Genomic DNA, 13,674 nt, shown 5'->3' on the forward strand with positions numbered 1-13,674 from the left:
TAACTTTATGTTACTATACAGTGTCGTAAGATACCGCGATATGTGCCGGACGACCATAGTCGCGTGTAGTGTTGTTTGGAGAATTGCAGTGTGCTCCAAAATATTTTCTTACAAACTCCAAGCACTACTGTGCCGTTCGAGGGTCAACTGGCTAAGCCAAGAAAGAAGCACTTGACTTTCCCCAAACTCCCAAGCTGCTCCCCAACCCACACGTCAGAATAGAATACGCTAGGCGAGCCCGAGAGGGAGGAACACCGAACACGGAGCCAGCCAGCCTGAGCCAGAGTGAACCGTCCCAACTACCGACGGTACCGGCGGCATGAGGAGCACCGAGATGTTGACCGCGGCGGGGGGCGCTGCCGCCGCCGCCGGGACGACCACGCCGTCCACCGCGTCGGTGGCCGACCTGGCCGGGGGAGTCCCTTCCGCCGGCGCCGGCGGGAACTTCCCCCTCGGCGCCGCCATCCTCGCCTTCGCCATCGCCAACTTCGTCAACGTCCTCTCCATCTGGTGCGCCCTCCTTCCCCCCTCCCTCCCTCGCTAGATCCAACGCGGTTAGACTTTGGTACCCGTCCGGCTCCCCCCCCTTCGTTTAGGTGTCGGTGCGAGTAGGTTGTTGCGATCGGGTTTCGTGCTTGGGAAAAGTCGGATCGAAACTTAGCGGGAGGGTCTCCTCCCGTGATGTTGAAGCAAAGGAGTCTCAGGAAACGTGATTGTGGTGATGAATTTTGCTTTCTGTAGGAGGAGGATTTATTGGCCAATATATACGCGATTTGTGATATGCCATTGCAAACCAGTGAACATGATTTTATTATTAGTTGCGCCATCGTTTGGGGTTTAGTTAGTCCAGTTGTTTGATCCTCCATTTGAGGAGAGCTGAAATATTTTCCACTCGATTCGGGCACAAACCTAGTGCCTCCAGTTCACTTGGTAAATCTAGACACCATCTTCACAGCACAAATTGGAGGTCACTGATATCTGGATCAACACTATACCGCTCAAAGGACAAGAATGATCAAACGAAAGTGCCTGCCTGGTCACTGTATCTTCAGAATCATTTTAGTTGAATTCAAAGTTGCACAGTTTGCTCTGCTGTCCCTTAAGCTGTACTTTGTTTCGTCCTAGACTTGCAGGTTAAAGGAGAAGAGATGGGATGCAAGGAAGTTTCTCATTTCCTCTGGAGTTATCTCGTCCCTTTCTGCTACGGTGGCAAGTTTGGCCGTGGCGGTTGGCCAACAAGAAGGCGCGGATAGCTCTGTTTTCGCCCTTGCGTTGGTTTTTTCTGCCGTTGTATGTACTTGACCCAATCAGCTTACATGCATTTCCTTTTTCAAGCAAGTGAATGTCGCAATCGAGAGAGTGCCTTTTCTCTCTGAACTTGGTATACTCGTGAATAGTTGCATCTCCATAAACAACAGTAGCATGCTTTTCCCTTTTTGGTATTGTATGCCACTTTTAAATGCACATGTTTGTCAATGCCAATTCAGAAGGCATTTGATTTCTTCTTGCTTTGCTGGGGGTGGAAATGGGTTTTGCCCAAAAGACACCTTGCTAAAAGATATAGTGATGGGTCTTGTCTACTAGCTTGATATAGTGATGGATTTGGCCTTGTAGTTCAAGTTTGTGATAAATCATAAATGCACACATGCTTTCATGAGGCGGTTAACTACTTTTATGGCCAACTTGTATTCTAGTGTTCTCATCTCCAGCCTGAAGCCATTCATTTAAAACTCTATAAAGCTGTTGGTATCAAAGTAATAAGAGCTATTTTTTAAGAAATTGACTCGGATTTGTATTTGTGAGTTCACAAGCTGGTCAGTAACTTAGTATACTTTAATTTTGCAATGTAAAGTCTGCAACTCTGCCTCAAATGGTCTTCTTCAATATTACTTCCTAGTTTCCTTTTCTCAATTGTTATTTGATTTTAGAAGATCAGATATGCGTGTATCAGCATAAGCTCTTTTAAGAATGGTTTTCTAAGCTTTTTTATTTCCTTACAGGTTATGTATGATGCATCAGGAGTTAGGTTTCACACAGGTCGACAAGCTGCGGTAAGCTTGTGGATTTCTATGCACTTATTATGTATCGGAGGGAGTATTGCTTGTGTTATTACTTTCTGATTTAGTTTGCATGTTAGCAATGATCTATAATTTTCTTTCCGTCCTCTAATGTAGTCTATTATTTCTGTTGCAGTTGTTAAATCAAATAGTTTCTGATTTATCACCAGAACATCCAATTATCTCTACCTTTAGGCCGCTTCGGGAATTTCTCGGACACAGTCCATTTCAGGTAGCTCTTTTCATGTCTCTTCTATTGTGTAGACTGCGGACACAGTAAATGTATTCCATGCCCTCAAGTTATTGTCATCATCATGAAAAGACGATGGGAGTATACTAGTTCAGATTTATATTTTTCCTTTGGGTGGCTGATGACGAATTTGACTTCCACGTGCATCAAATGTTGTTGTAACAGTTTAACAGCCTCTTTACATGCTAGGTGTACATGTATAATGAATTCCCAGTTGTTACTTCGCTAGTATTATTATATCGATGGTACCTGCTTGCGCTACTGCTGATTTATGCTGATTTTTGTTTCTGTGCAGGTTTTTACCGGAGCGCTTGTTGGTTGTACAGTAGCATATTTAATGGGGAAATCTGTATGAGAAATAGTTGGCATTTGCCTTGTGCTCAAATATACCACATTACTTATATAAGGGACTTCTTTTTTGTGTGCAAAGTTTCATTCGTATCAGTATCAAAGTGCCACTGTCCTTGTGTTGAATTCGTTGCATAAATTGTTTTTTGCTGGGTACGGCATATATCTTGTGCTTTGTAGACGGCTGATGATCTCTCGAGAGAATCATCACTCTACTAGGGCTTAAAATAAAACCATCAGTTCTGAAAGCAATACGGAGTGTTCAAAGACAGCACATGATTTTCTAACTGGAAATAATCAACCGAGCTTCAGTTCAGAAGCTGACTGAGCTTTCACTTAATCAGAAGTATGATGCACATCTTTTATCTGCCATTGAAGAAAAATGTCTGAAATTGTTGCATACCGAGGAGTATTATACATTTTCCCTCAACTACTACTAAATATAGAGTAGTTTGTAAGTGAAGCAACGTGAAGAGGAAAACAAATGGAACCGCTAGCCTCCTGTCACAGCAGCACAGCTATTTGAAATTTCAGGATGATGATAATTTGAAATTTCAGGATGACAAGGCTAGATCATCGAGGAGCTTCAGCTCACTTGCGCCTCTGCTGCAAACACACTCAGCAAGGGACTGCCACCCTTCAGCATCCACCCACGCCCCACTCTCCACCATCTTCTCCAACACGAAGCAGGCCTCATCGGCCTTGCCGTCGTCGCCCAGCCCTTTCGCCAGGTGCCTGAAGGTGTGCGCCAGAGGGCGGTGCCCGCTCGCCATCATGGCGTTGAAAACCCGCAGACCCAGCTCGAAGTTGCCGGCTCTGCAGCACCCGTCCGCCAGGACGCGGTACGTGGCGGCGCTCGGCACCACGCCGTCCTTCAGCTGCATCTCGACCAGCACCTTGTGCGCCTCGGCCACCCTACCGCCATTGTCGCACAGACACTTTATCAGCACATTGTAGCTCGCGTCGTCGGGCTTGAGCTTGCGCCCGCGCATGTCAGAGAGCAGTCCCCTGACGGCATCGACGTCGCCCTGCCCAGCGTAGGCGCTCATCAGCACGCCGTAGTTGGCCACCTCGGTCTGGCACCCCTGGTACTCCATGTCGAACATCATCTTCCTGGCATCCTCAAGCCGCCCGGAGTTGCACAGGCCCCGCATCAGCATGGCGTAGGTCACGGCGTTGGGCGCCACGCCCCGGCGCACCATCTCCTCCCTGAGCCGCGCCGCCGCGTCCAGGTCCCCTTCCCGGCACGCGGCGCCCACCAGCGTGTTGAATGTGGCCGCCGTGGGCCGGACGCCGCGGCCGAGCATTTCGTCGAGCACCGCGCGGGCGCCCGCGGACCCGTCCCGGGCGCACACGCCCTTGAGGATGATGTTGTAGGACACGGCGTTGGGGCGGACGCCGAGCTTGGCGGCCCGCGGGAGCACGCTCCGGGCGGCGTCCACGCGGCCGTTGCAGACGAGGCAGTGCAGCAGCGCGTGGAAGGTGGCGTTGGAGTGGGGGCAGAAGGCCGGCACGGCGCGGTAGAAGACGAGCAGCGCGGCGTCCGGGCGGGACGCGGCGCCGAGGCGGTCGATGAGCGCCGCGAAGACGGTGGCGCGGAGCGGGGCGCGGCGGGCGTGGAGTGTGGAGAGGAGGGGCAGGAGGAGCGGGAAGAGGCGCGCGCGGGCCAGGCGGTAGAGCACGCAGGCGGCGAAGGGGTGGTCGTGGAGGCGGCGCGGCGCGGAGAGGAGCGCGGCGGCCGCCGCCACCGGGGACGGGAGCGACTTGAGGTGGAGCAGGAACGGGTGCGGCTCCGGCGGGGGGCGGGGCTTGTAGAGGAGCTTGCTCGGGTCCCGCCGGTGGGTCGCGGCGGCGGCGGGCATCGGGGTTCCGGAAGCACCGGTGAACCCCCACCAGCAGCGGCGCGCACTTGGCAAATGCCAAGTTTGTGAATTGTGATGGACCGAAATACGTAAACGCTGTAGGTTAACGTATACGTTGGTTTTACGCCTCTCTCGTTCTGTTTAGGAAGTGAAGAGCGACCGGGCCCCGCCGCCGCTGTGCCGCGCCACCACGCCGGCGCACGCCAATCTCAACCGCCGCATCCCGCCGGCGCAACTTCGCCGATCCGGCGCGCCAGAGGCGTATCCCCCTCCTTCCTAGCAGCGGAGGCCTCGGCTCTCTGGTTCGCGTTAGCCACGGGACGGCGCGCCGCTCGCTCTCGCAGTGCGCTGTGCACGGAGGATCTGCCCGCGGGTGGGGAGCGCAGCCGGTGCTCGGCGCCACACACGGACCGGCTCGATCGTATGCTCAAATCGCTGGGCCGCTGCCTGCTCATGGGGTTGGATACCGGGCACGCTGCCGTCCATGACGACGCTGATCCAGCAGTCGCCAACGCCGTCCGCGCTAGGTACGTACATTGCTTCAACTCTATAATATTCCATTCCCAGTAGTATGTTCTTCAATTTAGTTCCCGCAAGTCTGGGAGCACCACTTCATTCACTGCCTGCAAATTTTGATCCAATTTTTCGTAACCTCTAGCCCCTCAAGGTCATTCCACTACCACCTGATAGGCTGCCTCCCAATAAATAATTATATATATTGTTGGTTGATGTATGGAATTACAATGTATGCCTATGTGTTGTACCCAAGCCTGTCAGTGGCACAGTTGAAGTACATTACATGGCACATGCCACAATTCATACAGAAATGCCAGGTATTAGAAATGGCCTGTAGGATTCGCCAAGGAGCCCGGTTTTAACTAGCAATATATCTCGATCGCCTAAGCCGCCGTACATTCCAGTAGTTCGAGTTGATTCCCTGGTCCAAGCCTTGCATCATGTTGCACTGGGCGAAGTTTTACAAGCGAAGCATACGCTCCTCCTTCCGTGCCCATCAGGGCCTCGTGCGTCCCTTTCTCCACGATCGCGCCGTCCTTCAGAACTGCGATTATGTCAGCTCCTTGGATCGTCGAGAGGCGGTGCGCCACGATGATGGTCGTCCTGCCGACCATCATCCGATCCAACGCGTCCTGAACGATGTGCTCCGACTCGGCATCCAGCGCGCTCGTCGCCTCGTCCAGAAGCAGTATCCTTGGGTCCTTGAGGATGGCCCTTGCAATAGCTATGCGCTGCTTCTGCCCGCCGGATAGCTGGCTTCCTCTCTCTCCAACTGCCGTGCTGTACCCGTGTGGCATGCTTGATATGAATTCGTGGGCATTGGCTGCTTTAGCAGCCACAGCAATCTCTTCCTCGGTTACCTCTTCATGCTTTCCGTATGCTATATTGGCTCGTATCGTGTCGTTGAACAGTACTGGTTCTTGGCTTACCAATCCCATCTGGTCCCTCAACCAACTGAGCTTTAGGCTTTTGATTTCCACTCCGTCCAAAAGGATTACACCAGAATCAGGATCATAGAAACGCTCTAGCAAAGCAATTACTGTAGATTTCCCGCTGCCACTTTGGCCAACAAGCGCGACAGTCTGCAGTAAACATGTTACTAGGTAAGTCTTGGAAAAAATACTGAAGTATAGTAGATTGAATCTTCGCAATAACTGAGAAAATGACAAAAGTTAAACTTCTGGTTTAAGTAAGACCTTTCTAGAGGGAACGCTCAAATTAAAGTCGCTGAATATTTGAATATCTGGACGCGATGGGTATCTGAAGCTGATATGCATAAAGTCAATGTCACCCTTGACAAGCTTCATGGTTGAACCTTCCCCGCTGCTGGAATCGATTTGAGATTTTCTATCTAAAATCATGAATATGGAATTTGCAGAATCTTTTGCCTTGGTTGAATCAGAAGCCATAGCGCTAGTTTGTGATGCTCCAATCATGGCCAAAACTAGAGCAAAGTTAGCCTGCATTATATAATGATACAAATCAAATATCATAATAGTATATTCCAGGCAAATATTTTTGAATTCTAGTGGTTACCTGGAAGACGCTACCGAAAGTAGAGTTGCCTTGACTAATAAACTTTGCACCAACATAGTAACATAGAGAAGAAGTGGCATACAGAATCATATATGAGAAACCAAAGCCAAGACCTCCGACTATTCCAGTTCTAATTCCTTGATCTTTAGAAGCTTGACATTTCTGATTGTATATTGTCATCACTCTCTTCTCGGCGCAAAAAGATGCTACTGTTCTGATGCTACCAACTGCTTCAGTTGCCACTTGACTTGCTTCTTCATACATGGTCTATCAGAAACAGAAGGAAGGGGTAAGATAAGCATGTTCATGAGAAAAGAGGAACATGAAAAGCACAGTTAACAGCATCCGTCGCACAGAGGTTACTGTTAATCAACTGTGCTAACTTATCAAACCTCTTGTCAGCATGAGGTATGTATCGAGTCTACTTTTTGAGGTTTTTTACTTTAGAAATGAATAAGGCGGAAATGGGATTAGATTAAAAGTTCATAGCATAAAGCTAATTCATGATTCACCTTGGCATCTTGACTGAACCCCTCTAGGAACTTAACTTGGGCATAACCCTGGACACCCATTAAAGGAATTACAATTAAGATGACCAATGAAAGCTTCCAGTCTGCGATCATTGCTATTACAAGTCCACAAAGAAATGATGCAGTACATTGGACCATTAAGGCCAAGTTACCACCTACAAGACGTCTCACATTAAGGGCATCTGTACATAGCCTTCCACCAAGTGCTCCACTATAAGAGGTGAAAGAGGGAGTTAGTATCTTTATTGCTCCATTCTGACTTTCCGAGAATAGATAAGGATAACTCACCTAGAATTTGCAGGATGATCAAACCAAGCAGCCTCTTGGTACAGTAAGCTTTGAAATGTCAAAGCACGAATGCGCTCTACAAGTTTTCCACCTGCTATTTCAAATAGAAGGCTATTTGCTAGCTTTGATATCAATGCAACGGCGCCCAGCCCAACACATAGCAATCCCCAAAAGATAGAATCTTTCTGTCGCTTGTCTGTTGGTAATTCATAGAATATTTTTGCGGCACTGGCCATTACCAAACCCATCATTGGGTAGACAGTTCCATCAATTATTGCCGCAAGAGAACCAAATAAAAGAACTGCCATTTCTGGTTTGTTTAGGCCAAATAGGCGGCCCATTGGGGCCTTCTTAGATGGTTGGCCATCAGTGTTCTTGTTTTGTTTCTCACCATCTGCACCATCGTTGGTGCCAGGCAAGCTCACAGGGAGGATTAAAGAATGACGACCGCTCCCACCTGGACTTCTACTAATTGATCGCTCGAGTGATTGACTTCTTTCAGATAATGGACCTGATACTCCAGCATTTATCCCCCCGTGTGCCTCTTGTAGCCGAGTAAGCTGAGAGTACGCCCCAGCAGGATCTTTTACCAATTTATCATGATTTCCTAAGTGAACCACTTCGATTTAGTTCATCTGTTTTGGCATGAAATCAAAGTAAAGTCGAGCAGGGGAAGCGCTTACCTTGTTCGACTATTTTTCCTCCAGAAATAACTGAGATGCAGTGAGCATTTCTAACAGTGCTCAGACGGTGTGCCACAACAATTGTTGTTCTCCCAACCATGATCTTGTTTAGTGCTTCTTGAACTGCCCTCTCAGAGCCCAAATCCAAAGCACTAGTCGCTTCATCGAGCAAAAGGATTTTTGGATTTTTTAGGATGGCTCTCGCGATCGCAATCCTTTGCTTCTGCCCCCCTGAAAGCTGAGCACCACGTTGTCCAGCTGTTGTGTCATAACCCTGAAATCATATGAGAGCATCATTAGGACTATGTTTACATACGTGGAATTGGGGTAAAGATTGCATTTTGTTAAGTACATTAGGCAAATTCTCGATGAACCTTGCTGCATTGGCAAGCTCAGCTGCTCTCTTGATCTCTTCAAGTGTTGCGTCCTCTTTTCCATAGGTTATGTTCTCCTTGATGGATGTCATGAAGAGCATTGGTTCCTGGTTAACAAGGCCAATCTGCCCTCTTATCCAGTCTAACTTAAATCTCTTGATGTTCATTCCATCGATCAACACTTCACCAGCCTGTGGATCATAAAATCTCTCAACCAGATTGATCACAGTTGATTTTCCACTCCCACTCTCCCCAACTATGGCCATTGTTGTGCCACTTGATACATGCATTGAAAGTCCACCAAATATTACTTGCTCTGGCCTGCTTGGGTAACTGAAAGACACATCCCTCAGCTCTACATCACCTTTGATGTCTTCTAACACAATACCGGTAGTATCATCATAGTCAATCTCTGGTTTCCTGTTGATTGTTGTAAACAATCTGTAAGCGGCAACTCTTCCTTCCTCAAAGGCAGCAATGCAGGGGGTTGCATCACCCAATGATCTACCCCAAACAGTTGAAAAATTGCACGTTAGAAGACATGTAGCATCTTAAGATTGGATTTATGGAAGTATTTTGCAACCTGTTGTAGAGTACTATAACTTGTCTATCTATACTGGTTGAATTTAGTTAGTAAGCTGGGAACTAACCTTGCTCCTATAATGACAGCGAACAATATGTTCATGATATCCCCTCCACTATATCCTTTGCTGAGAGTTAACTTACTACCATACCATATAATCAATCCAAAGCTGGACAAATAGACGAAGGAAAGGAAACCCATGCCGAAACCTTTAATAGCCCCTTCCTTGACGGTGCCCTTGTATGCTTTCTTTATGAGATTGTTGTATAGGTCCATGGTTTTCTTTTCACCGTTGAATGAAACCACCTGTTATAGTATGTATATTGATTAGTTGAGGATTTGTCGTTCTTGATTGCATCATCAACAAAGGGCCTACCGTTCTTATGGATCCAATTGTCTGTTCTACAATATTTCCTGCATCGACGTATGATGCTAGGCCCTCGCTAGATACTTTGGAAAGCATCTTTGAGATGATTCCAGCTGCAACTGCTAATGGTGGTATAGTACAAAGCATTACAATGGTTAGGAGCCAGCCTTTGATGAATGCCACAATAAACCCACCAATGAAAGTGGTGATAAGCTGTAGAAACTTCCCGACCTAGAAAAAAAGATGGGGGATGCAAAGAAATTAAACAATATTATGACTTATCCTCGTTTTCCTAAACATCAGCCGAAGCCTCGTTTTCTAAAAACTGACTGCTAAACCCGGTTATCCAAACAACCACATAAAGCACCGGTTGTATATGATAACTAAGCAACCCATTTTCTTCTTTTGGTGGTAAAGCAAAATAAGAAACTGCAGGCGTTGTACCTTCTCACCAATAGCATCTTGAATTAGTATTGTATCAGCAGATATACCGGAGACTACGTGTCCACTTTTCATTTCCGTGTCAAAGAACGGCATATCTTGTTTCAAAACTGAGTTGAGATACAAAGATCGAATGCGAGCTGCCTGTCTCTCCCCAGTCATGGTCCAGCATGATATCTCTGGTAAGCATAGGTATTAATTTTAAGAATGATTTACTTACAATAATAAAATATAATGATGTACCAAAAGCATCAATAGATGATCTGATATTGAGCATTAGCCGTTGGTATGCTCAAAGTACTAGATTTTGAGCATATGCTATTCGAAGACATTAATATACTCAAATCTAATGCGAGTTCCAACTATAACCAGACATATTCATATGCTATCTTGACAGACGATCAAGTACGAGAATATACAACGTCATAAATATTTGGAACAATAAGTCAACTTCTCTACCCCCATGGCCAAAGTTCACCTCTCAACCTTGAAATCTAAAACTGTGTGAAATGCAGCCTTGATCTATTGAAGCAGTCCACTTCAACCTCAAGCGGTTTTGACTTATGTGGAATTGTGGATGCCATGCACATGCCACGTCATTGTCGTATCTCTGCCATGTCATCAAATCCTATTTTTCTATCTGCCATGACAACATTTTTTCCATTTCTAGTAATTTTTTGTGAATGTTTTGACGGTGTAGTTTGTCATAGATTGTTTATTCCTCTGTGGTTGTTTATTCATGGTGTCAACATGTCAATGACGTGGACCACACGTGGCATCCGCATCAGTCAAAACCGCTTGTGAAAAGTATGCAATTTTAGTAGTTTGAGGTGGTAAATCAAATTGTTTTGGAGTTCAGGGTTGAAGATCGAACTTCCGCTAGGGTTTAGGATTAAAAGTTGGTCTTCTTTCTATATGGTATATGCTATGGTATTCAAGTTTATCTGCAACAGTTCTTGTTGCATCCGACTCTTTTATGGTAGTTCAGTATCATACCTTGGGTGGCTTGATTAGGAATAGTGGCATTCAATAGGATCTACTTGCATCTGGAAAGTATATAAATAATTGGGAAGTCCATGCAAATATAGCATTAAGATCATGTGTGGGGGTCATACTTACCGAGAAAACAAGCAGGCAATGTTCCAATGGCTAAGTACACAAACTGGAGAACCACCTGAAAGAAATATGCCAGCCATATTACAAAATCTCTATTATTCTGATATTGTGCATAAAAAATATATGACCACCTTTGATCATATTGATGCCAGTGTCAAATCAAGGTGTCAAGTTTCATATTAGGGTCTTTTAAGCTATCAGCCGATCTGTAACAAGTTTCAGTGGTGTTGCAGGTTTGCAGATTGATACACAAGCAAAAGGGTACCTTGTTGACTCGCGGAAGGATGGTGTCGGGGGTGGCACCCCCAAAGGCATCGATCATCCGCCCAAAGATGATCGTCATGACCACCTGTGACATACCACTTCCAACCGCGGCAACCGTGCCGACCAGCATCAGCACCATGTCGGTAACATCTGCGTTCTTGAACATGTCATGGAACGGCGCCTTGCCACCCTTGGTCATCTTCTTCCTGCCTTTCTCCTCCCCTGCTTCTTCACCCTTCCCCATGGTATGCCTACCAGGCAACTGACTAGCTGTCTGTCTATTGCTCTGGCTGTAATGTAGAGAGTAGCGTAGCTTCTGCTTTTATAGCGTCGTTGTCTTGTTAGTTAGCAGTTAACTGCATTCACAAGAGTAACCATAAATGAGATGTGGTTAATAGTTGAGTAACAAAAGAAATAACACAGATAATGTGTCCACAAGGTGTGAGGACAACATAGAGACAAATAGGATAATAAAACCAGCCAGAACAGCAACATATGGTTAGCGCTCACCCTTCACAGTGCACTCCTGCACAGATGTGCTTATATCCTTCTGTTTGAATATTGCATCATCATGCTTTTTCCTATTTTTGTTGGATTTTCCGGTGAACATTAAACTCAAAAGGTGTTTGAAGAAAGTTTGTCAACCATTTTTTTTTCCATCTTCATTATTCTTTTGATTTATTGTTTGTTGGATTTTTCTCATTTTGTTACTCCTAACATAGAACAGATTGAATTATACACAATAAAGAAGTTTCCAAAACTTCCAGGGCTGGAGCAATTTCTGTCCCAATCCATAGTAGTCAGTAGAGCACTCGGATGATGTTTTGTGAGTGCACCTCTTATTAGTGTATACATCTTTTTCATGACGGGTGAAAGTGATCTTGGCTGTGGCTGAAAGTGATGTTGGTTGTTTAGCGGACATGTGAAAGCCGGCTATGACCAAATCCATGATGACAGCTGCTGCAATCTGAGATCTCCACCGAGAAAGCAACATCCCTCCAGGAACTCTTCTTCCTTGATAGTGGCCTGGAGTAAATTTTACTGCTAATTTTAATATGGCCAGCTGTTTTATTACTAGCTGTTTACATCAAATCATGACTAGGACATTTGGTTGCTTCTGCCCAAACATTTACTTGATTTTGTCTTGAACATTTTTCTAATATTAGTATCTCTCGTCGTCTGTGCCTGGCAGGATTTACGAGTGTTCAGATCTGGAAATAGTTCGTCGCACGTTCGCAATCTTGTAGCCGCCGGAGTAATCCAAATGGCAGAGCCCAGGATCTATGTTTTGAATGGTTGGAGCATCACCTCTTTTGGATGTAGGTGTGTTCCTAGGCGGAGGGATGTCCTACAGTGTGTTGGCGTATGTGAGAACGTCACCAAATGGCATGGCCTGGTCTTCTTCTGCAGCTTATTATGCAGATTCTGGCCGGCGTAATGTGTAGGACCTACGCCCTTTGGCGATGATATGTATAGTGTCTGATAAGACAGTCTTCCCCTAGTTAGAAACATGTAATGTATGCATACAAACCTATGCGGGGATTAAAGTTTAATTGGAATAGCTTGTGGATAAGAGGTGCATCTAATAAAATTTAGAAAAAACTTCTGATCAGCTTATCAGTTGAGAAAACAAAAACCTTTTTCTTTGGGGTCAGTCTCTTCCATGTTAGGCGCGTATTAAAAAATGATTTTTATTACTCCCTCTGACACATATTATTTGCCACTAAAATGGATGTATGTACAATTAAAGTATGTCTAGATACATCTATTAGTGGTAATATAAATCGGAGGGAGTATTTTCAAAAGTTCAACTGAAAATGATCTTTCTTACGGAGTATTTTTTTAATCAAAATCTAACCTTTCTGCTCAATGTCATCCTCTCCAGCCCAAAAAAGTAGAGGAGTGAGACTTCAGATTTGTTTTATGATGACGCCAGACTATTGTGTTTGACTGTTTGGATCGTGGAATGAGAGTTGAGCCTGGCCCAGTTGAGCCCAAGGGTTGGGCCGCACGCCTGCACCTCATCAGCCAAAAATCCCCGAAGGCTTCAAAAAAAAAAAAACAAAAGCCAAAAATCCCCGACCGCGCCGCCGCCGCGCGCACATCTCTACCATAGCTCGCCGGCGCAACTTCGCCGACCCCGTGCCACAGGATGGCCCTCCGTACGATCTACCCATCAGCAAGCGGAGGCCTCGCACTCCGGTTCGCGTTCGCCGCGAACGCGACGCCGCACTGGATGGCGCGACGCCGGTGCAGTGCACGGAGGACCTGCTCCCGGAGGAATGCAGCCGGAGCCTGGCGTCGCACATGGTCTGGCTAGCTGGATGCTTTACGGCCGACCCGCTGCCTGCCCGGCGAGTCCATGGGGTTGCATTTTTGTCACGCCGTAGCCGTCCATCTCCGGCGTCCGCGCCAGGTACGCCTCCTGAACCCTACGATGACCCACCTTCGCACTATGT

General features: G+C 46.6%; 3 protein-coding genes across 3 annotated transcripts; 1 reads left to right on the top strand and 2 right to left on the bottom strand.

Moving 5' to 3' along the window:
* The first annotated feature begins 291 nt into the window (after positions 1-291).
* Positions 292-2,781, top strand: LOC124649686 (uncharacterized membrane protein YuiD-like). The gene is made up of 5 exons (XM_047189277.1): positions 292-510; positions 1,134-1,290; positions 2,001-2,051; positions 2,194-2,289; positions 2,603-2,781. The coding sequence occupies exons 1-5, from the start codon at positions 320-322 to the stop codon at positions 2,660-2,662; spliced, it is 555 nt and encodes a 184-aa protein (XP_047045233.1). The 5' UTR covers positions 292-319; the 3' UTR covers positions 2,663-2,781.
* A 428-nt stretch (positions 2,782-3,209) lies between these two features.
* LOC124648342 (pentatricopeptide repeat-containing protein At1g07740, mitochondrial-like) lies at positions 3,210-4,517 on the bottom strand. The gene has a single exon (XM_047188126.1). It carries the CDS (start codon positions 4,515-4,517, stop codon positions 3,210-3,212), a length of 1,308 nt encoding a protein of 435 aa, XP_047044082.1.
* Positions 4,518-5,416: 899 nt separating this feature from the next.
* On the bottom strand, positions 5,417-11,486 carry LOC124648343 (ABC transporter B family member 5-like). Its single transcript, XM_047188127.1, has 12 exons — positions 11,217-11,486; positions 10,955-11,009; positions 9,839-10,014; positions 9,404-9,625; positions 9,095-9,333; positions 8,423-8,948; positions 8,071-8,344; positions 7,388-7,994; positions 7,082-7,310; positions 6,570-6,836; positions 6,230-6,493; positions 5,417-6,115 (listed from the first exon to the last, which is right to left on the bottom strand). Exons 1-12 carry the CDS (start codon positions 11,457-11,459, stop codon positions 5,417-5,419), a joined length of 3,801 nt encoding a protein of 1,266 aa, XP_047044083.1. The 5' UTR covers positions 11,460-11,486.
* Positions 11,487-13,674: the final 2,188 nt, after the last annotated feature.

This window comes from Lolium rigidum, chromosome 4, assembly GCF_022539505.1.
Source record: "Lolium rigidum isolate FL_2022 chromosome 4, APGP_CSIRO_Lrig_0.1, whole genome shotgun sequence".
Taxonomy (NCBI): Eukaryota; Viridiplantae; Streptophyta; class Magnoliopsida; order Poales; family Poaceae; genus Lolium; species Lolium rigidum.